Here is a 22,879-nt window from a genome sequence, read left to right as displayed (position 1 = left end):
CAAGTTCAGGTATTTCAAATGACTCATCGCTCTGGTTGTCAAAAGCATCCCCAGGTGCAGTACAAATACTGCAGCCTGAGCTGAAACACATGCCTGGATCAAAAAGGAGTTCAGGAAACTGAATGCTTTTTTCCTTCTGAGATAGATGCTTTTCTCTTAATTTTTGTGATCATTATTGAATTCAAGAATAGCAACCTGTTGAGTTGTTTAAACCTCAGGAGGAGAAAACCCTCCAGTTTATTAACTGCTCTCTTGTGCAGGGGACCTAACGCCAGTCAGAGGTTCTCAGCTACTCCCGATTACCACAACAGACTCAATCTGCCAAGACACATAAAAATAGTGCCACACACGCCTGACAATAGTTTATCCTTTTCCGGTACTAGAAGCTCAGTTTTGGTGCATAAAACTATCTATGCATTAGAAAGTCCTAATCAAGTTAGGCAACTTTTTTACAGATGGTGAATTCATTGCCAGCAGAAAAACTGCCATGCAAATATTCCAGTTACAGTTCCACTAAGTTGAAAAATCCTCCCTAGTACAAGTAGCTACTTTGAAAGTTGACTATATCGTAGTACCAGCAGTTTAGTTATCCATTCAGCCTTACACTTTCCAAGGCCTTTTTGCCTCAGTCTGCCCCTATTAAGATGAGCATTTATCAGAAATCAGATTCACAAATTGTGTCCAACTACAGACTTCATCTGGGCTCTCTTAATTCCATATCTGAATTTCTAATGCTCCTGAAGTATTTAAAATATATAATTACATGGCACATAAATCATTAGTGTAATGCAATACTTCCCCACTATTTCTTCTAACACTTCTTGAGTCTCGGTTCTTGTCCCATTCCTCAGGTGGTACATCAGCGTGTTCAGAGTTGACTCAGCATGGGCAGCTCTGCTCCACAGGGTTCCTCCAGCAAACTGTCCTCTCACTACCCCATCAGAAATTATTTCTCCCACGTAGCTGTGCCCTTTAAGTTGCACTATTCCAGCTGGCAGAATCCTTGCTAATTTGCTCTTTTTATTATTTTCAGTCTACTCATTTCAGTTGCTTAGTACTACCAAATATCGCTCCTTATGTAATGCTCAAAAATACCTCAACGGCTTGTTTTCATGTTTATTTAAGGCCTAATTGTAAACAATTCTAAAAAAACACTCTGAACACTCTGGTGGATGTCTGCTTTTTCCATTTATGGAGTACTCCTTGTACATATCTAAAATTATTCTATTTAGAAGTCAGCCTACAGAACTTCATTTTCTGCATGAAGGAGATGTAGTTACTAAGTATTTCCATCACCTTCAAAAGCCTCAGCTTATGCTAGTTTCCGCTCTGCCCATGCCCTCAGACACAGCTGCAGACTGACTGCATACTCACAGCGCTCTGTCCATCTATTCATTTTTGGACATGAGGGAATCTGAAAAAGTTAGATTCGCTAATATTCCAACGTGAACATGTATGGGGCAGTCTCTGTACATCAAGGTTCTGGCTGCTCTGTCCTCAGCCAACACTGAAACATCCTCAGTAAAGTGACTCAATGGCCATGTTAGTCTGCTTGTAGCTACATCACGTGCCACTGAGCAGCACCAAACCTTGAAATTCTGCCCTCCTTGCGCCAGGTGACATTTACTACCCACCAACCTCTCCATAAGGCTTTACTTCAATAGCTTTGCCTTTTTCCTGTTACCGTTCCTGCCACCTATCCGACCTTGTAGTACACAATCAGCACTTGGCAGAGCTTTCCTGCTTTTTACAAGTATTTTGACCCTGGCAGAGAAAGCACTACACAGGCAGGGGAAATGGAGAACAAGCACAACAGGTAGCAGCAACAAACAAAGCAGCAGCTTGGATCAGGAGGTGGTGATACAGTCAGAAAACAGGAGAATTTGAGAAACCCTCTTATCTGTGGAGGACTGGGAGAGTAAGGAGCCAACTCCATTCTAGAAGACCAGTCTGCCAGGCAGATGACTGATGAAAGGACAGGTGGTCTTCCAGGAGCCAAACCAGAGTCACGGGGAACTGTTTGGTTTTTGGCCACAAGATTGAAAGGGTGAAAACTCAACCCTGTGCTGAAGACAGTACTGTGCTTTAGCTACAAATCAACTGAGCAGGGTGGTGGGAAGGAATGGGCTCTTCATTCGCAAAGCAATTTTAATGCATTGTATTTTTAACCACAAAGAAACTCCAGGAATGAATTTGTCTCAAAAGGTTCCTGAACATCATGTTAATATTAATCATTCAATTCTCAGCCTCCCAAGAACACTTTCATCTCTAATAGCAGATTTTCAGTCTCTCTTACTGGAAATATTCTCCTGTTTTCCTAAATAAAACAGTCTACATCAGAAGTAAACATTATATTTGCTACCGAGTCCAGTGAAATCAGAATTTCAAGCAATGTCTTTATAGAATAAATATCAATTTCATATATGCAAGCAAATATTCTTTAAAATATGATAATTCATTACTATATTTTCCTTATAGAAGATATAGTTCAGATCACTATATTTCTTTATAGAAAATACAGTGATTGCTGTATTTTCTTTATAGCATCTAAATGAGCAAGAGAGAAGAAAAGCTATTTTCAGAACTTTCTAATATACATTCTATTACTTTTATCACATACCTCTGTCTTCTGTAGTTTCTTTCCATACAAAGAGAAGAGAAAGAAATAAGAATGAGTCATCAGTATGCAAATATACATGGTCAGTAAGAGAAAAAAAATTTAAAGAGAAAAGTAACATATGCAGAATGAAATTTTTGCTCAAAATATTTCTACAGAAAACACTTCTAAAATAAAACATACTAAATCAGAATAAACAAGGAAAATATATTCATGTTGATGGCTAAAGTCAATGCTGATGAGTTGGAGGCAGTTCATGATGAGTTTAAGTCTAGTCACTCTAAAGCTGCTAGTGAAAGGTGCAATCTTTAATTTTTTGAGTTGTATTCAAAATAGTAAGTCCAGATTTTCACACTGCCGGAAGCTGAGAGTGATGTACCAAGACAGCATAACCTACCTTTTTACTATCTAATCTTCACACTTTTTTCCAAGTGCTTCCTTTCTTACATGTTTCTGAGCTGCCTCAACCTACCTCAGTGTAACAAACCAGCAGGGGATGTGCTGGTTTGTTACGTCAAACTGCTGGGGCTGTGTCCCAGCTACAGCACTGCCTACAGCTGAACCTGCCCTCCAAGCACCCCAAGGACCTGTGGAGGAAGGACTTCAGGAGCCACTCTCACCCAAACACAGGTGACAAAGCAAGTACCTCGAATCTTTTTTTTAATACATGCAAAAAAATTAAACACCTCTGTTTTTTAGAAGAAATTCATGGAAGGAGGAAAACTGAAAAAGGTCAGGCTAAAATAATCTATTTTGCCTCTCAGCAAGCAGAACACTCACAGATCTACACCAGGAGAGAACTTGCACCTTATTTGCAAATTACAGATCTCTCTCTCTTACTGAAAAACATGCCTGAATTAATTTCAGGTTAAGCTGACTGAATATAAACATCTGTTTAAGGAAGCCTATGGTTAAATGCTTTACTGACTGACTGAAGGCTAATCTTGCTAAATTTATTTCATCATTAGGAGAGATTTATAATTGAATCAGACTGTACTCTTGTATTTCCTTTGTCAGATACAGTAAAATCATAATCTCATCATCTACAAAAAAAGAAAAGAAATAGCTAAGTAAGAAATAAATTTCAAACCTGGATCAAGCTCTCCAAAACCATATACACATGTAAGAACTGCTTGAAAAATGCTAACACTATAAAAATGTCACTGTATAAATATAATCGGATTTTGATTTTTTATATTATGTTTGAATTGTTCTTTTCATAACATAATCAGCTATCAGATGAAATAAACATATTTTTAACTGTATTAAGAAGAACACAATTTACTTACTTGTAACCCCAACCAGTTATTCCTAAAACGAGAGCCAACACTAAAATGGTGCCAGCAATAGCCCCTATTATTATATTTGTGCTAACAACACCTGGAAACACAAGAAAGGGGAAGAAATATACAGGGTTTTAGGAGAAAAATATACAAAAACAGTAAATGCACTGTCTTTCAAAAACCTGCTTGGACAACTTGCACTAGCCTGATTAATTGTAACCAGTGATATGATCTTGAAGTGTAGCATGGACATAAAAAAATCACTTGTAAATCTAGCTTTGACCTCTGTGTCTATTTCTCTTAACGGAACACTTGCTACATGGGAAAGTTGTGCCAGCTATGCCAATATAATGTTAGCAATATTAAACTGCTGTAGCTTACATCCTTATAACCTGCCTGGAAAATACATGCTTACACTGGAATAAAAGTGACTTTTTTTGTTTGTTTTCGCTCAAATCCCTTCCATAGCTGAATAAATTAACCAAAAGAGACATTCTGGAAGACGGTAAAATTGTCCCCCCACAAGGATTTATAATGAAAAACATTTACACCCTCGTTTTTCCACAATGTATCTTTCCTTTGTATGCAAGCTTAAAGTTGAATAAAAACTTTCACTTAAAAAATGTAAAAGCCTGGAATTTGTGTGCCAACATCCTGCTTACTGGCCATGTAATAAAAAATTGACTATACAAATAAATGGTCATGTAAGTAACACTGCCTTTCCATCTAGATATGAAAAGTCCCAGTAACTTTTCGCTTGTCCTAATCTATCAATATACTTAATAAGGCCACTCATATGATAAGGACAAGCAAGGTGCAACCAGACACACTGGTACCAGTCCCAAGAGGTGTACTGAGTGCCTGTGAGTGGCACTGCTCGCAGCCAGCCCCAGGTCTGTGACCTCACTCACAGACACTGAGTGCTTCTGCCATGGGAGGAATGGAAGGGAATGAGGCTCCTAAAGGTGCATCATGTTCTATGATAATCAAAAGAGTAGGAGATCTAGTTTTGCTTAATGAGCCTTCCTCAAATACAAGCTTTTCCAGTTATTGGTAAAAATTATAATAACATACCTTTATTGATGGCATCTTTATCAAAAAATATATCATCTTTGATACGAGAACTGCAGTCATCTCCTCCCCAGAATCGGTCACAGACACACTTTATTTCATTGCTACAAACCTGCAGCCAAAAGTGTAGCTCAGAATAAAATCATAAAATTAATCTATTCCCATAATTAATACCTACAGTATAGGTACAGTCATACAGCACTGATTTTGACTGCCTGCAAAATTCTGAAAAACATTTTTAATATACAACATTTTTTAATTTACATATTAGGTGTGTATTAAATGTATTATACTTTATATACAAATATATGTAAAATATATTACATACATTACTATCTTTCTAATGTAATATGTATTTAATAGAGCCATTTATAATTGCTTTGAAAGACTCTGAACCTCAATGATTTTGTTTTTCTGAAATATAATGAAGTGGTTCATTTCAGATAAAAAAGGGAGTTTTAATGCAGCGTAAAAGACAAAAGATATTATGAGAGAACAACTCCTTTGATCTCAGCTCAGCTGTAGGGGCCTGGACACTGTTTCAAACTGTGAAGGACAAAGGGACTCGCCAGGGCCACAGAAAAGCCATAGGCTGTGCACCAAGCAGAGAAACTGCCACTAGCCAGCTCACTGCCCTCTTGTCCAGAACAAAGTAGCTCTCAGCCAACAAAATCCAACTCTATGAACCTTCTTGACTATTGACACATTACAGAGGGAATTAAAAAGAGCATCTGGAAGAACAGAGACCCAAGTTTCTTAGTTCTTAGATCTTGCTATTCTCCAGTACGTTGCCTGAGGAAATATCAGTCAAGTTAGGAGAAGTGACAGCAAAAGAACTGATTGATAAAATTTTTGCAAAACTAATACGTACTTACTGTGACTCATCGTTTAAGATGCCTTGACTGGTATGCATTATGTTTATTTATATGACTCCTCCCCTTTTCCTTTTCAAAAGCTTCTCCAGTATAAAGAGTTCTAGAGTCACACTGCTGGCTTCCTGAAAGGTCTAGCTAGTACACTACACAATGCCAGATACTCAGCAAAAACAGAAAAAAGGATTAAAAGAGTACAAGAACATACACCGTGTCCTGAACAAATCTGGCTGTCCGTGGTGCCTGGGCAGGTACTGAAGTTGAAGGCCTCGGTGGGGAGGCAGCGATGCTCAAGGCACACCATGTCTGGCCCACATGGTGTCCCATTCTCCACATAGCCCAGGTCCGTCTCCTCATCGAGCTTCACATGGCCACCACTGCAAGACAACCAAGAGAACCTTGGAGACTTGTGCTGTGATTAGATGGGACTGCTTGAGAAACTGGGCTCTGGGCTGCTGCCTTCACTTCTGTCTGCGTTATACGATGCCCAGGACCAGGAAAGAGTAAGTTTTGGCTTATTTACCTCACTGGCCCTAACGTGAAACAAACTAAAATGCAGTATATCTACATCAGACAAATGTAATGGTGAAAACAAAGACCATTTTTCTTGTGTAGAAGCTAGTGTTGGATAAAACATTTGAGTTTACTTGTGTAGGACTTTGTTTCATCTTACAGTTGTGTGAAGCTATGAGAACACACCAGGTCTATAATTGGGATTCAGCTAACATATGGCAACATATTAAGCTGCCAGTTAGCTTTGGCAGTGCAGGCATATGTCTAAGTATTTTGAGTACATTAAGTACTTCACAAACATTAAAGAATGTAAACTCAAGAGGCCAGAGAAGAGCATTATGTCTCTACAGGCAAAATTAACTACTACACAGAGGGGACTGCAAAACAGCTGCGCTCGCCACAAGTAGTCAAGTTCCTGAAGCTTAACAAAGGTTGAGCTAGAATAATGGTTATGTGTTAACAGGAAAAAAAAATTTAATGGAAACAGTTGTTCTCCACTTAGAAATAAGAAAGCTGCTTTTCCATGCAAGATGAATATTGATTGTCTCTGTTCTGTTTCCAGGATTTCCAATTACCTGCAATTGTAGACTTTTCCAAACTGCAAGATTGACGATGTGATTTCACCATCAAGTTCTCCAAGTCTAGGCACATTGGATATATTGGAGCACAGAAGGTATCCACAAAGCACATCCCTGCATTGAGAAAATAAACAGATACCCACTGAAAAGAAAATTCAATGAAAATGGACAATCAAAAAAATGTGGTTTTCTTCACTTGCTTTATAACATACTTGTTATTCCTTGCTTTTCTCCCACTGACAGTAACTCCCATAGATAATGTCTTGTTTCCCAAGAAAATTATTCCTCTCACAGCTTAGACTGGGAAAAGTCTTTTTTTAAGATGTATTATCAAAAGTGCTCTGAGTAATAGCAAGCAAGGAGCTGTCAAGAACAAACCACACCAAATTGGTTTAATATCCTATTAAGATACAGTAACTGGCCCATAGAGGAGAAGCAGTAGATACTGGATTTAAACAAACTCTCACATGACACATATGTAAGGGAACTAGAGACACCAAGTTTAATTCAGCTGTTGAAGGGATTTTACAACTTGTGTGTGGAGACTTGTGCACTGTCTGGCCTCTCCCATATTACTGAATATTTTTTACTCATTAATTTGTGTTGAAACAAAAGGAAGGTTATCAAATCTGCACAGAAAGGTGGGAAGGGACATTAGTTCACCTGTAGGCAGGACTAGAATTCAAATAGCATTGACAGAATGGAGAATTCATCTGAAAAACCAGGATGCAGTTTGATGAGAACTGGCAAAAGGTTCAGAAATAGGCAGAAATAATCAACTGCATAAATACAGAATGTGAAACAATGGTTTAGGCAGCAACTTGCAGGAAAAGATGTGGAGGGTTACAATGCAATGAAAACTGAACACAACTTTGCAATGCAATGGCATGGCATAAAAGGTGAACACCACACTGAGACATAAAAGCACAGGCCACTTTCCTCTGCACTAAGCCTCACCAAGCGTACTAGGACCACTTTTGGTCCAAGTGCTCCCAAAGCTCAGATGGTGCTCTCTTGTCAGAGATCATCTTCTCTCAACACTCCTCTCCCTCCAGAACTTGCTGCACTAAGGTCTGCAGAAGAAGGCCAGAAGTCTGTTCTGTACAGAGGCTTTTTGAGCCTCTTCATGCCAGCTAAAGAACTAGAGCAAGGATAAAAATCTCATACCAGTTGTTTTCTAAATGGATCAACTTACTGTTTATTGCACTGTATCCAAGAGTCCTTGTCTCTTCCACAGTTTCCCTTTTCAGTCCCTTCAATATTTAGCTTCTCATAGCAGTACCTGTCAGCAGCTGTCACTTCTGAAAACAGAAACAAATCTCTTCTAAGATGATGAAGACTTCTAAAAGCCAGGTCCTGGGAAATGGAGATGCATAATCAAAGCAAGCAGAGCTTCCCAATCTGTGAACTACAGTATCAATGGTCTGCAGGTGGCCTGTGAAACTCTGCACAGTGTTCTCAATGAAAAGTTTTATGTTGGCACCACAGGACTGTTTTAAGATTTAGCTCAGATTGACCAGTGTTTATTGGTCCAAAATGTCCAGAAGCATAGGCTCCTGAGGTGGTTATTAACGAGAAGTTAAACCTAAGACTTCAGCATAATCAGCAGTAAGTTAGCCAACACTAGAGAAAGAGCTGGAAAAGAAGATGGAAAGACAAAATGAGGAGGGAAGAGGGGGAGGGATATAGAGTCCTAACTGGTTTTAATGGTTCTAAGTATGTCTCTTCCATAATTTTTCTCAGCTAAGATAATCTTTCAAGCCACATGAACAACAACCAAGTTAGAAACATTCACTCACTTTCACCCCAGATATATTTACACTGCCGGTCCCTGGTTTTGCATCTTCCTCCAAAACAAATACCCTAGAAAGAAACAAAAGATACAGAAAAAGTTTCACATAACTTGATTTTCCAAAATATGTATTTGTTTAAAATACAGATTTGTCACATGCTTTCTATTGAGGCTTTCTATTCTATATTACTATGTGATTCTACTTTCGGTTCATTTAAATACTTAGCTCTAAAATATAACTAGCACCCAAAATGCAGGAATGTCAACATAACTGTCGCAGGTGACTTCCAAAGATCTTAAACCAAAATCTAGAAAAAGCAATCTATAAAAGCAGAAAGAATGTAAAACAAATTGGAGCACTAATTACCTGCTTGTTATCACAGGAATATCCATCCATTTTATGAATATTGGGAGAGCACTATAGAAAGAGAAAATAACTAATAGATCATAGATCAGACAAGCATGGAAGAAAAACATACAACAAATGTCATATGGAAAATTATTTCAGTATCATGCTGGTTTTTTCAGTATTAGCAACTTTAATACAATTTTTATACACCTTACTATACAAAACGGCAACATTCATAGTGATTGAGAGACTACAGGTGGGTTTTATTCATCTCTTGGACAGAAGATATAAAAATCACCTGACTGGAATTTCCTGTGCAGTTCTCTGCAATATCACAATCATTCACCGCTTCTCGGCACAAAACTCCTTTAGGTTCAAACTGGAAAAAAAAGGACAGAAAATTAGTGTGTTGGTTTCTCCACATCTTGCCTTAAATGCAATGCTTTCTTAAGAGTTTTAACTAAAATTTTAAAAAAGGGAAATATTCATGTGCTGACTGAAGTGGGAAGACTTTCCTTTCCCTGCTCCAGACGTTGCACCACTCAAGCCACCAGCCATTTACTGGTACAAGTGGTACCACTCTCTGAGGCACCTCCTCCCAAGCGCATCGAGTGCGGGGCTGAGCAGGATAAGTGGTCTCCTGGGACGCAGGACCCATGGGGTTTATCAAACCAATACTGCAGTGACTTGCAGCATTATCTTGACCAGGTCATTGCGCCTTTTTGTGACTATTTTACTCTTCTTTATAAAACAGGGAGAGTGATCCTGATCTTCTCTCTAGGGATGAAGAACACTGCAAAACTCTAACACTATGGTTATTAAAATGCCCCATTGCTGCTGCAGAACAGAAACTATTAAGAATATACTGAATTCTGTATGGTTTGACACCATTTTCTAAGTGACCAGATATTTAATAATAAAAGATGTACCAGTGATCTAACAGAGGTATATTGGTTCAAGACTTCTGTGCTAAGTCTCAAGACCTGTAAATGCAGGAAGTCATCCTGTTAGTGGCAATTGTTAGTGCTTCTGGTCATGCACATACTTATTTTTTCTGAAAGGTTTCTTAAGTCTGTGATACCCAGTTCATTTTGGAGCTCTGTGTCTTTTTCTCTGGATCTGCATGCACATACATTTTTCTGGGGACAACTGCTAACTCCACGGCTGGTGTGAATGGGCACACATCAGTGGAAGAGCTAGACTCTGGTACTTTCTCTGCCTTCAGCTTATCTTTTTCCTGCCAGCCTCTGGAAAAATGCAGACAGACAGGGGTGTTGTCAGAGACACTGCAGGATGCAGGGATGTACACTCACCATGTTTTGCTTGCAATCCCTCTGTGAGAGATGAAAGTCTCTTGTCTCAGTGACTCTTGTCGAGAGTCACTTGTCTCCCTCATCTGAGCGGGACGTGACACCCTCCTTCACTCCTGCTTTCAAGCTGGGTCTTACAGCGGAAGGTAACACCACGTTTGGGAACTGTTACATACGGTCTTTTGAGTTGTCCTGATTAACACCTCCTAGGGACACGTGTTTTTCAAAATTCTGCCTTTCTCTTCATTGGCTCACCCTCACCACTCTGTATGTAGATAAACCCTTGCCTCATTTGCAAAAATCACGTAGGTACACAGAAGCTTGATTTTTTTCTGATAGTCTTTATTATGGTGCCTATGTGACTTGGATACTTGAATAAAATTCACTCACACTGGCAATCTGTTGTGGGTTTTTTTTTTTATATTACATTAGAAAAAGTAATGTGCTTAGGGAAATGTGATCTGTTCCAGCATAATCTGTGCTTTTTCTTTTTTTAACATCAGGATGCGCACAAAGTCAAGAGTGTGGTCCGCAGTTATTACTAACGTTCCTCCTAAGGAAATGAAACCCTCAAATGCCCACAGATAAGGACAGAAATATCACACATAGTACACCACAGCTTTAATAACATGAATAATAATTATCATTGTTACTAAATGAGTATAAACAACTATTTGAATTCATATTTAGCTGGGCTCCCTTACAGCCAAGATTTGGGTAAACCTCCTAAGGAAGAATACCTTATAGTTTACATAGGGCTTGATTCCCTTTACTCAACTGGATTTCAGTCAGTCCAAACATCAGCAGGCAGACGTAACTAAAACTGAAGTCAGGTGTCTTTTAGATGAACACTGTTAGCTGTGGGTTGCTGGGATTTTTTTTTACTACATCCTTCTCTCTGGCATCTGTGGTACTATTTTCCCATTCAGTCTCATGGGGCAAATCCAGAGCAACATGTAAGGTGTTGGGATCGACACATGGGTAAGGACGTGCATGATTAAACAAGGACATCTAATGAAACCCCAAGGAAGGCTTTAACAGCTCTGCATTTGATCACAGTCCATGCCCCAAGAACCCAAGCCTAAAAGACAGAGAACAGCCCCAGACAAACCAATTTTCAGCCAGTTTTAAAAGGCAAGCTTTCAGAAGAGTAATCACAAGGTCTGCAAGCAAAAAGACATGTGTTGTGGTGCCTGTAGCCACCTGGATGCATTCCCCCCAGGATGCTGCAGTGAAGGTCACTGCCCTTACCCGGCACTTCCGACAGCAAAGCCCATTGCTGCACTGGGAGCCTGCCGTCAAGGTGCAAGTATTGCAGCACTCTCCTCCTTCGTTGGCACACTCCTGAGGGAACACACATGCTTATAAACAATACATGGGAAAAGCAGATAAGCTGTCTTAGCATGTTACCTGAACAGATTTTTAACCAGGCTTTCAGGCACCTGCATGCAGAAAAGGGCATGCACTGTGGGGCATGAAGCTGCTGTTTCCTACGCAATACAGCAAATAATTCTTCTAACTTCACAGTGTCAATCATTAAATACTGACATTTTAGCACTGACCAGAGTCATGTTTCCATCTAGGAAACTACTTTTTTAACATCTTTTAAGGCTTGATTCTGCACAGGTAGTTATTATTATTGCTCTTCAGAATTTATGTGGTGATAAAATAAAAATGCTGGCCCACACTGTGTTAAACATGATGGAAAAAGTTAAGAAATGATGAATCCTTTGCCGCAGGACCTTAACATTGCCTGTCTTCCTCCACTTAATGTTAACAGTGATGGGCAGCACCAAGTCCTGGAGAATCTAGTTGCTAATTTAAAGTACATTGCACTTACTGCTATCGTCCCACAGTCACACTCTTCTCCATCTTCCACAAAGCCATTGCCACATTCTGGAGGATCTAGAAGCTGCGAGGCAAAACCAGATATCAAAGGGCAAGTCTCTTTTAAGGGAATCATTGTCATATTCACTCTGTACAACATGGTTTTTTAGCTAGTACTCCAAATGCATTAACTGAAAAACAGTACCCACAACTCAGGGAGAAGCAGACTAGAAACAACACAAATGAAATGAGCAGAGAACACACAATGCTGTGAATTAATTCCGCAATACAGCCGAGTCACATGGCGTCTTCTGTACATGATTGCCCTTTTTACAGCAGATTCAGTCTGAGCAGAAGTCTCAATCAAAAACAAAAGGTGTGACAGTAAAGTAAAAATGTAAAACAATATGACATTTTCATTATTGTCACAGGGGTTGCAATTGCTGTTGTTCTGGAATTCAAGTGATGAGGGCTGTGTCTCAGGTTGAAGCCTGCATTATAATTTCAGAAGGAATAGCCATAAAAAAAATTGTCTTTTGGTAGCATGTGGCTCAGAAATGCAGGGAAAGGGGAAATGCTGGGTTTCTTTGTCAGTTTTTGTTGTAGTTGGATGCTTTTTCCTTCCCTTTTCCTCTACCACAGTTAGGAACTTTCAGCAGTTTTCCACAAGCATGTGTCACTGGCAGATGAGAAAGTATAGCTGCTGAGGCTTCCTCCCTTTCCCTTCAGCCTCTCCACTAAACTGTAACTTAAAATGTCTAAATCTGTATATTTGTAGTAGTACTTTCCTTTCCCAGAGGCAAGATTCATTCACCATTTTTTACATAGGATCCATGCTATGCTCTCTTCTAATGGATGCTTTTATATTCTGTTCCTTCCAGCTTCATTGTTTCTGTTTTCCTAAAACTTCTAAAAGTAATTCTTCAAAAAGAAAATAAAATGTGGGGTTTTTTCCTTTGGGCATAAGAAAATGTAATAGTAGCTTTTATTATATAAATGAGAAGCCATAAAAGTCTGTCACCAAGACTAAAATTTTGCAGACTGTCCTCTGAGTTCTCCAATTAATCTAGGATCATTCCAGAAACTACTCTGTTTATGAGCCATCTGCACAAGTACATCACTCGTGGTGTAGAGTGCATTTCTCTCTGGCTACTGCCCTTCTGCCAGTAGCCCACAGGATGGAGTTGTTAAAACTACTTGTTTCCTACGTATTTTTCCAGACATCTTAACTTCTTCAGTATCTCTAGGTGGGATGCACAATACAGACAAGTAGATGGCAGTAACGGAGGGTCCTGCCTTAAAACATTGGGCCAATTTGCTGCAGTATATAGGGACAGCTAAACATGAAACGGAAGGGAAAAAAAAAAAGCAGATTAGAGAACTTTTCCTAAAAAGTCATATAAATCATCCATTCGTTTGAAAAGAGTATATGCTCAATCTGCCCCAGCAGTCACTGATGTATTTTTTGGGATCAAGCTGATTTTACAATGGAGCACTGTCAAACACTGCACCTTGTCACACCCGTTTTCCCTTATCTCATATTTCTTTAAAAGCAAAAGTAAGGTTTTTTTCACCATCCTTGCTAGGAAACAGGCGTCTTTGACAGCCTTGTGAATTAGACAGACATCCGTTGACAATAACTTTAAACCAACCCAAACAACAATACATAAAATAGTCTAAATCACACCGGCTTCCACATCTAACTTTCACATTTCCACATGCCATTAGATAAAATTGTAAATGCTGCCAATCTAAATTGAGATGAGAGTTTTGTTCCAAGTGACAGATGCATGAATGAACATAATTGCTAAAACAAGCCCAAGTAAGGCACATTACACTATGGAAACAATTTACTCAGCAAAGAAAACCACCAATATTTCTCTTCACCTTTACTGAGATGGAAAAAAGCAACTTCTAAAATGCAGATGCATTTTAAAGAATGAGAAATCTTACACCTTATTAACAAATTACAGTGCTTTCTCTCCACTTTTAATAATACATTCTTCCATGAAAAGGAGACCTTTAAGAGATAAGCAGACTCAGCTTATCCAGATTTGATGCCTTCTCTTTCCCTCTCTAACATTTATTGAAATTCTGTGGTTGTCGGAAGAGGCACTTTTTCTCAGCAGCTCCAGGAAGAAAGTGCATCACTCCAGAATGAACCTTCTCTTTTACATTTGTGACCACCTCAGCTATCAAGTCTTTTTTCCACATTGGTCTGTCTTTCTGCCTTAGCCTCTTTTCTTTGCTTGTTGCAAGACAGCCATTAAATAGAGGATAACACTAATTATATATAGAAAAGAGTCAAGATCATCATCCTAGTTACTTTACATTTCAACACATGCTTCAGTAAATGGAGCAGGAATATACTGAAACCCTGCTGCAAATCCTCCATTGTAGAAGCGCTCACATCTTGGCTGGAGTTTCTTCACCCTTGTTTTGTATTTATCTCCCTTAAATGTCTCAGTTGTGAACATACCCATTTAGCAAGCCAAAACTGAGACAAGAGAAGGAAAGAAAAGGTGAATACTATCTCAAGAGATATTCCCCACTTCTCCTGATTTCCAAGACTCATATAGCAAGATCTCTGATTTCGTACTTTAGAAGCAAATTTGGAGGGGATGGGGGTCCCAATCCTTTTGTAGCTTTGACACGCCCAGGCCTTTAGGGAGGTAATGCACCCAGCTAAATGAGGTGAGGTACAGTGGCACTGCGGACCAGGAGCCAGCAGGGATTAGTCAGCCTTCCCCATCTGAGGGGCTGCCCAGCACAAGGCAGGGCTGTGCAGAGCCACATGCGCTGTCCTGGAGAAAGCTAACACAGGGCTGAGATGATCTGAGCACTTCTCACCAGACACGTTTCTCACCCAGCACATGCAGTGCAGGGGATGACAGACCCTGGTGACAGTAATGGGGACCATGTGGGCAGAGCCTAGGGAATAAGGAGTGTGATGGGTGCCCAGCAGCCATGGGCTCTCCTAGTGTCTGTCCCCTGCTCCTTGGGCCTTTCTTGCCTGTCTGCCTCTCCCAGCTTTAGAAAAACTAGTCCCAGTTTTCACACTCTATTCTGAGAGCCCCTGTAAAAAACTTTGCCTTCTCTGACAGGGATAGTATCACAACCACTTGCAACCACTGGTGCCTGCAAAGCCTCTGGGCTGCATGGCAATGCACCCCTCGCAGAGGCTCTAGGAGCCGTGTCTTCCTCTTGGGACAGATGTGAAATAAAAGCAATCTTACTTCAGTTTCCAGAGATTTGCACCAAAAGACATCAGTTCAACACAAATTAGAATTCAGGCTCTGCAAAAGTTTACCAAGACTCTTGAAACCTCAGCAAATAAATTCAGCAACATATTGTATTTACAACATTCAGAACAAATTGCATGAGGAACGGTTCTAGATCAAAGCATGTGAGAACTCTTTTGGACATGAAACCACTTATTAAAAATATATTTAAATATAATTTCCAAACTACTATGAACTAAAATCAGCTACTTTCACTCATATGTCACCAGAAAGTTTAGAACTTAGAGAGAAACAGAAATATCAAAATTACAGGTGTTATTTTTTCCAACATTATCATTTTCATTCTTCTTGATTTCATCTAAATTAGAAATAAAATAGAAATAATACTCAATAATAAGGTAATGCTTACTTTGGTCGGTTTATTGAAAAGGCAGGCTCCACCTCCATTGTTTAAAAATTCATGATACTCTTCAATGTCACACTTGGAGAACTTGCTTGGAAGGTAATACCTGCACAGAAATAAAGTAGCAGGATTACTTTCTATAGTGCTTTTTATACTATATTTTCTTTTTTCAAAATAGGAGGACAATTATAATGTTATACTTTACAAAAAGTATAAAACCACGCTGTTCAGAATCAGAGTGACTATCTGCTCGTAACTATCTAATTTGTAAATCATTTTAGTAAATGACGAAAAACTTTCAACAATGACATAGAGCTCATGGAAAGTAAGAGGTCTAAAACATTTTACTAAGTTATTTCACGCCAAATACCACAAATCTTATTACACAGTGTGTAGTTCTCACAAACACGACCTGTTCCATTAACAGACCTGATCTCAGAAATTTCTTCCCATATATACTGCAGGAGACAAAGATAGCTACATAGTTCATTTCCCTCTTAGATGAAATTGCTCTCCTGGCCCACAAAATTTTTATATAATAGGGTTATGCCATTTTAAAACATGCTTCTAACAAACATCAGCTACCATTTCAGCCTCCCTCTCTCACATGCCCCACTGAATAAATTTCATTCAACTACAGACTGGCAACCTAAGGCACAGTGCACCACCTAAAAACAATATGATGCAGAGAATCTGCATGGAACCTTTCTACAGGGAAAGAATTTTTCCCAAAGTACGCTGAGTGATCTTTATATTTAGGTCCTTAGTCATAAATGTACTTATGCTTCAATCAGATTTTGGAGTCTCAAGGGCTTTCCCGTATCAAATCATCACTGGATACAAAAAATACTAGCAGAAGTGCTATACAAATTAATCCTACATTGCCAGGAGTGATGGCTTGCAAAACATAATTGGCCTTTTCCATCTCTAGTGTTTATGATTTAGATCTAAATCTACAGAGAATGTGGGATTCACTAACCTTCATCAGTAAGCTAGGTAAATACAAGCTTTCTTGTGTACCTAATTATTTGAAAGGTTTCGACTTCAGATAAAGAATTTAAAGACCATTAGATAAGGAATCACTTTTACAAGAATCAAGAATGCTTCTCAGATTGGCGTTTTAACATAATATAAATCAGAAAAATCCTACCTAGTATGTTTTTAGGTAGACAAGGTAAAAAGGCACACATTCATACTTCCAAAGAGCTTTGAATGATATCTTTGTTCAAAATTGTTCTGACCACAAAGCTATTGTGAAAATTTGCAGATCAGTTTGAAATGAATTTAACAATTTGGAGCACTGTCTATTATCTAAAACTAGACTGCAGTTTAATTCATACACATGACAAAAGACAGGCCTGTAACAGGAAGAATTACGGTCTGAATAGACACGTTAGAAAGCATCAAATTTCATCTAGCAGCAAAAATTTGCTGATTCACTAGTCATTAGATAAAATCTCTCCAGTGACATTACACGTGGATATAAGCATACTCAACTGCCAATGGGAGCAGTTTTTCTAACATCATCACACAAACTGGGGGATAAAAAATGATAGATATAGATAAAAGATTCCAACAGAAACATTGACAATGAGACATACTTAGGAAACGTGGTAATAGGATTTCAAGAATTAAGATGTGCATTGTTTCTTCCCACAAGTCAATAGCAAACTTGTAGGAGAAAAGAAGCTAAGCATACTTCTGCTTCTTTGCAATGACCTGGCTTGGCTGTTGAGCCCTGTGCTTTTGTGAGTTATGCCAGCAGTCAGCAAAAATACTCACATACCCTCTCATTAACTCACTTATTCTCACCTTTGAAAGTGTCTTTTCTATGTATGTTGTACAGTTAATACCTTACTTTCTGAAGAATAAGTCACAGAAAATATTCTGCTGAAACACAAAAGACAAACGTTTTCACACCTTCCCTTTACCTCATAATATGAAGGACATCATAATATGAAGGAAATGCCTTACCCCGTGTCTCCCATTATGCATCCAGACCACGTGTCCTCACACTTACACTCACCTGACAAAAAAAAAAAAATTACGTCTTGAGTGTTGTGAGTCAAAAATAATACTTTTCTTATCACAAACACCACACCATAGTCAATTCCATTTCATATTTAAATACAAGGTGAAAGAATAATTTGCTGGTTTATTGCACACCTTAGTTTAAGTGTATCAGCACATGCTGACAAACTTTCTTTCAAGAACTATACACAATTCTATGCAATCCTGAGCTCTGAAAAAATGTCCTGTTTTTCTTTCATTCTCTTAAAGTGAAGTTAGGGAAAACTGCAGTGTCAGCCTCCAGCACTTGCAAATCATGAGTCAGCTCTCCCGCCTTCTCTTGTGTCATGACATTTGATTCCCAAACTTTCAGAATTAAAAAAAATTAATCATTTTATCTCTTATTCTTGTTTTTTAGTTCTCTTCTTCAACTATGCTAACGTGGCCGGGGAAATCTTTGCTTGGAAAAAAAACCCCAACCAACAATGCACACAAAAATGCATAAAATGGTCAGTAAACACTAGCCAGTACAGCAGGAGGTAGCACTTTCTCCCTCTGCTCTCCCTTCCCTCTGCGACTCCCTGGCAGACAGAGGGTAGCCCACCCTTCTGCCCTGCCAGGCTGCCTGGGATTACTTCGCTCTGGTCTCAGCCCCCCGCTTTCAAAACTGTCTCGTGTCTATTTCTGCACATATGCCTTGCATGTACACTTCCTCTTTCTGCAATTTGCCTTACTGTAATACATGAACATCACTTTATTGCTTCCATCTATAAAGTACAATTAAAAAGGAGAACAGTTGCATTCTCCTCCCTCCCCACCAAAAGTGTCCTGTCCCTCTGCTCAGCCGTAAGAAAGGGAATCACCACTATTATCATTTTGACTTTTACCCTGTCCCTATATCAGGTTAATAATATGCAGCTGAAAAATGAATACTGAACACATCAGTAGCATAGAGCATCCATCCTACATTTCTGAATATTTTTCAAAATAAAATTATGCAAACTCCAAAAACCTTTACATGGACATGTATCACTGCATTATATACTGTCTTTACAATGCCTGAAACCAAAATTCACCTAAGCAGCGTTCTATTACTCAATATAGTAATTTATTTTTTTAATGTAAGCCACATAAGTACATATGATCCAGTAACTAAGCACTCCGTCATCTAAATTGTTTCAAAACTGTATTATTATTTCAAACATATCAAGCTGGGACTTCATATAACATGGAAGCAGGGAGGGTGAGGTGCTTGTTGGGGGGCAGGGGCAGAGATCTGAGTTAAAGCATTGCAGGTAAATAGGGGTTACTAAGAAGTTGAATACCAAGGTGACAGCAGAGAAATGATAGCAGTAGGGTGTCAAATACAAGAGATTTGGGTAATCTACAAGAGGAACAGGAGATCTGGATAATCTACAAGAGGAATTCCATCAAGGCAAACATGGAGAAAGCTATGTTGTCAAAACCATACTGCATAACAGGACTGAGGTGGCTTCTCATCATCCCCAGGTCTAATAATGTATGTTTCTACTTTTGATGTAGATGGCAGCCATTCAGTCTGTGGGTGTGACATCGATCTCCCTGAAATGAATGGAAGTGGCAGTCACCTTTATGATTTATTTTTAATGAAATGGTGACACCAGTGCTGCCAGCAATTATGGGCAGGGGGATATCACAGCATTTAAATAGAGGAAAATTAATGATATGTCAGTCCCTCCTCCTGTTATTACAAGAAAAATAAAAATATTCCAACATCACAAGAAACATGGGGAAAAAAATACATATCAGAAAGACACTGATAAGATCCTCCACCTTTTAAGATTTTTCTCTTGAGACAGAGTGAAAAAGCAAACAACCTTACCACTTATAAGTTTTCTTCTGTCTGAGAAAATGCCAATGTTTTGGGCCAAGGTCTGTGCCAGGGTAACTGCCATTAAGTCTGGCTTTCCAAACTGAAAGAAACAAGCAAAGTAGGAGGAGTAATCAGTTAAGTACAGGTATCTCAGATACAAGTGAAGCTTTTCTCATTCCAAGGCAATAAAAGACAAAATCAGATGTGTTAAGAGTTCTTACTTCAGAGCAGCTAGACAATGGAAAGTGAGGAAAACTAAACACTGACTTATGGACAAGTTAAGTAAGAGAAAGTCCGTTTCTTTCTTGCCATTGTGACTGCAAGTATGAATGTTGGGATATTGCAGAATCTGCTGAAAGGTATATTTGAATCCATATTTGACTTTATTCACTCATCGCTCTTCACTGAGCTGCACTAAAACTGCATCAGGAAAGAAGCAGCAAGATATTTTGAGGAACATGTCTGCTCTGATAAATTCTGTGCAGATACATTTCCACCACTTTTTGCTCATACCAGTATCCCCACCTACCTCATTCACACCTCCGCCTTTAAGCAAGGAGCAGATTCCACCAGTGTGGGCTACACCACTTCGACTGCTCTGAAATCGACTCCCCCTTTGACAAAAAGGAAAAGAAAAGAAAGTTTACCCTGCTCAGTCCATGAGTTTTGCACCTATCCATCCCAGTGTTTACCCTTCTGATTTCCAAAAGAGAAACTGGCATTTGCAAATGCTGGTTGCCACCACTACACTGCAAACTATGCAAAAACAAAATGGGAAAAACAGATAACCACTCACAAACCTCATATGGCAAATTATCTCCAGGAAAGTTATATCATCTTCCCTCCTCCTTCTCAGACTACCTAATAGACGAAGGGGACTATTTTGCCAAACCACCTGACTCTCACCAGCCTTTTGTTCATTGATATACTACTGTAGCAAGTGACTTCTGCTGGCATATGCTACAGACAGAGTGCAGGAGAGGCCACCGCACTGCCAACGCATGGGGGACTAGTAAAAAGACACGTGTCTAATTGGGCAATTCTGATGTAGTAAAACTCAAATGGAGATGCATTAGCAGCTCCCCAATGCAGAGGTGGGTGAAAAGTCCCTAGAACTGCAGCTGATCTCATCCAAGGGACACTCTGAGCCTAAATCTAATCATCTCTTTGGTGCTGACCACGTCAGCATGAATGACTGCTGGTTACTGGAGACAAAATATACTCTGCTCCACTTCAGAGTACTGATCCATCTGAGCTGTGGCAAGTTGATTTTTTCAAAGGAAAACAGAAAAACATCAAGAAACAATACAATGGGCTAACTACACTGTAAGTTCATTTGTAACCACTGTATCATCACACCAACCAACCTCACCTCCCAAGTTAGCCATGTCTCACTCACAGACACAATTTCAGAAACTGTATTTCTAAACAATCTATGAACGCAGTACCTCAAACACCATTGGCAGCGGTGTTATGGATAGCACTGGAATTAGCAACACAGTGGTATCCAGAGTCCCAGTTCCAGGGCAAATAGGGCCATCTTTGTCCTAGCCAATCCACAAACATTCATAAGAACAAGACTTCCCCCAAAGACCTTACAATATCACCAGAGAAGATACATGAATGACGTGTGAAAACCTGATTCCCATTTTACAGATGAAGAACTAAGACACAGAGAAACCAAAATCTGCAAGCACCACTTGCAGATCTTACTAGCTCTCTTCATGGCTGAAGTCAATGACAGTAATTAAGCATGTGCAAAAATTCTGAGAGGGTGGATACTAGGGTTGGGTATCCGCCTGGCACCCTACCAGAGTCATGTGAAAGTGAGGTGTTTAGGTTAAGTTTATTCATATAGGCTCCTACAACAGTTAGCAGAGAAGGATAAGGACTCCAGCAGAGCAATTCATCTGGTGTGCCTCGTGTGGATCAAAAATCTCAGCCATGAACCTCTCCCCTATTTTTGTAGATATATTTTATTACATCAATCTTATTTCTAAAACAATTAAGATACTTAGAGAAAATAACATTCTTGTCAGCTTATTCTTCTTATAGCATGTTTTTCTGGAGAACAAACTGTTTCAAGGAACAGAAACACTTCAGGAATCCTGCAGCATGCAGGTCATCCAACAAAGTAAAGCAGGCCATAGTGCTTTTTAAGCAGGAAACCTCATTGGTTTCAAAACCAATGTTCTGCTTTTACAGGCCTGTCCGTGCTCTACTGCCAAAGAAGCCAGCCTTTGAGGTGGAACCATGCATCATCTTCCAGGTAGCTGCACTTGCAGAGTAGGTAAGTGCATAGAATAACCAAGGATTACAGCGCATGCAGCTTGGGCTTAGTACGTTAAAACTAAAATGAGAGTCAAACCTCTAGTTGCACTGACAGGCAGTTTGGTGCATTAACTTTTTCCCACCTCCCCATCAGAAACATTATTTTCTGAATTATTGTGGATTACACACAGAACAGAAAGGAGATGCACCAGTCACTTGTGATAAGCAACCCCCAAGGAAAGAAAAAAACCCAGTAATAAAACGTCACACAAGGTTACGTACGAAAAAAGGTGAACTGCGTCACTTTTCTCTCTGATAAAATCCCTCCTATATTTCATAAACTCACGTAGGGTCACCAAGGGGTTTTCAGATATGGTGAACTTGTTATCAGTAGCCCAGGTTTCCATGGCAACCAATACTATCCTGGTGTTAAGTTGTTCTTTATATATCTAGTACATTAACAGAATGAACAAATATATTATGTCAAATAGAATAAAGGTGAGTTTTACCCCTTTTTTTGTAATAGCTTGCATTTTTACATAACTAAATATTTAGATTGTTCTAGCACACTTTAGATTCTCCCAGGTGATTTTATCCCCCTTAAAACCAACAAAGAAACATAAAAACAAAGTAAAATCTAAATTCTAGATTCTTCAATCAGCTCTCTCAGCCTGCAAAAAGATCCCCTGCAGGTCCTACATAGGCATAGGTGCACAGAAGGGAGATGGGATTTTTGAAATATTACTACAGAACCATTCCAAATAGTTCAAAGATTTGGAATTAATGGGTCTTTTCTAACATCCAGCTCACCCCAGCGACACACAAGGGCTCTCTTATACTAAACAGTGATTTATAAAACCACAGTTTTCACTGTTATACACCTCTACAG

The 22,879-nt window shown here is 39.2% G+C and overlaps 1 protein-coding gene across 1 annotated transcript in view; it reads right to left on the bottom strand.

Annotated features, from left to right (window-relative positions):
• ADAM22 (ADAM metallopeptidase domain 22) overlaps positions 1-22,879 on the bottom strand; it is a 146,083-nt gene that overhangs the window by 25,822 nt on the left and 97,382 nt on the right. Inside the window, exons 11-26 of the mRNA XM_074835062.1 lie at positions 22,273-22,439; positions 20,249-20,333; positions 19,729-19,819; positions 17,832-17,883; positions 15,864-15,963; positions 12,226-12,297; positions 11,637-11,729; positions 9,374-9,454; positions 9,094-9,144; positions 8,734-8,797; positions 8,130-8,235; positions 6,932-7,048; positions 6,052-6,220; positions 4,975-5,083; positions 3,907-3,997; positions 2,621-2,638 (exon numbers count right to left, since the gene is read on the bottom strand). Of these exons, the coding sequence (XP_074691163.1) occupies positions 2,621-2,638; positions 3,907-3,997; positions 4,975-5,083; positions 6,052-6,220; positions 6,932-7,048; positions 8,130-8,235; positions 8,734-8,797; positions 9,094-9,144; positions 9,374-9,454; positions 11,637-11,729; positions 12,226-12,297; positions 15,864-15,963; positions 17,832-17,883; positions 19,729-19,819; positions 20,249-20,333; positions 22,273-22,439 (1,466 nt within the window). The remainder of the gene's footprint in view (positions 1-2,620; positions 2,639-3,906; positions 3,998-4,974; positions 5,084-6,051; positions 6,221-6,931; positions 7,049-8,129; positions 8,236-8,733; positions 8,798-9,093; positions 9,145-9,373; positions 9,455-11,636; positions 11,730-12,225; positions 12,298-15,863; positions 15,964-17,831; positions 17,884-19,728; positions 19,820-20,248; positions 20,334-22,272; positions 22,440-22,879) is intronic.

Source organism: Strix aluco, chromosome 1 (assembly GCF_031877795.1).
Source record: "Strix aluco isolate bStrAlu1 chromosome 1, bStrAlu1.hap1, whole genome shotgun sequence".
NCBI classification, from domain to species: Eukaryota; Metazoa; Chordata; class Aves; order Strigiformes; family Strigidae; genus Strix; species Strix aluco.
Note: the sequence above shows the minus strand (reverse complement) of the source record. Positions and strands in the feature narration are given on the sequence as shown.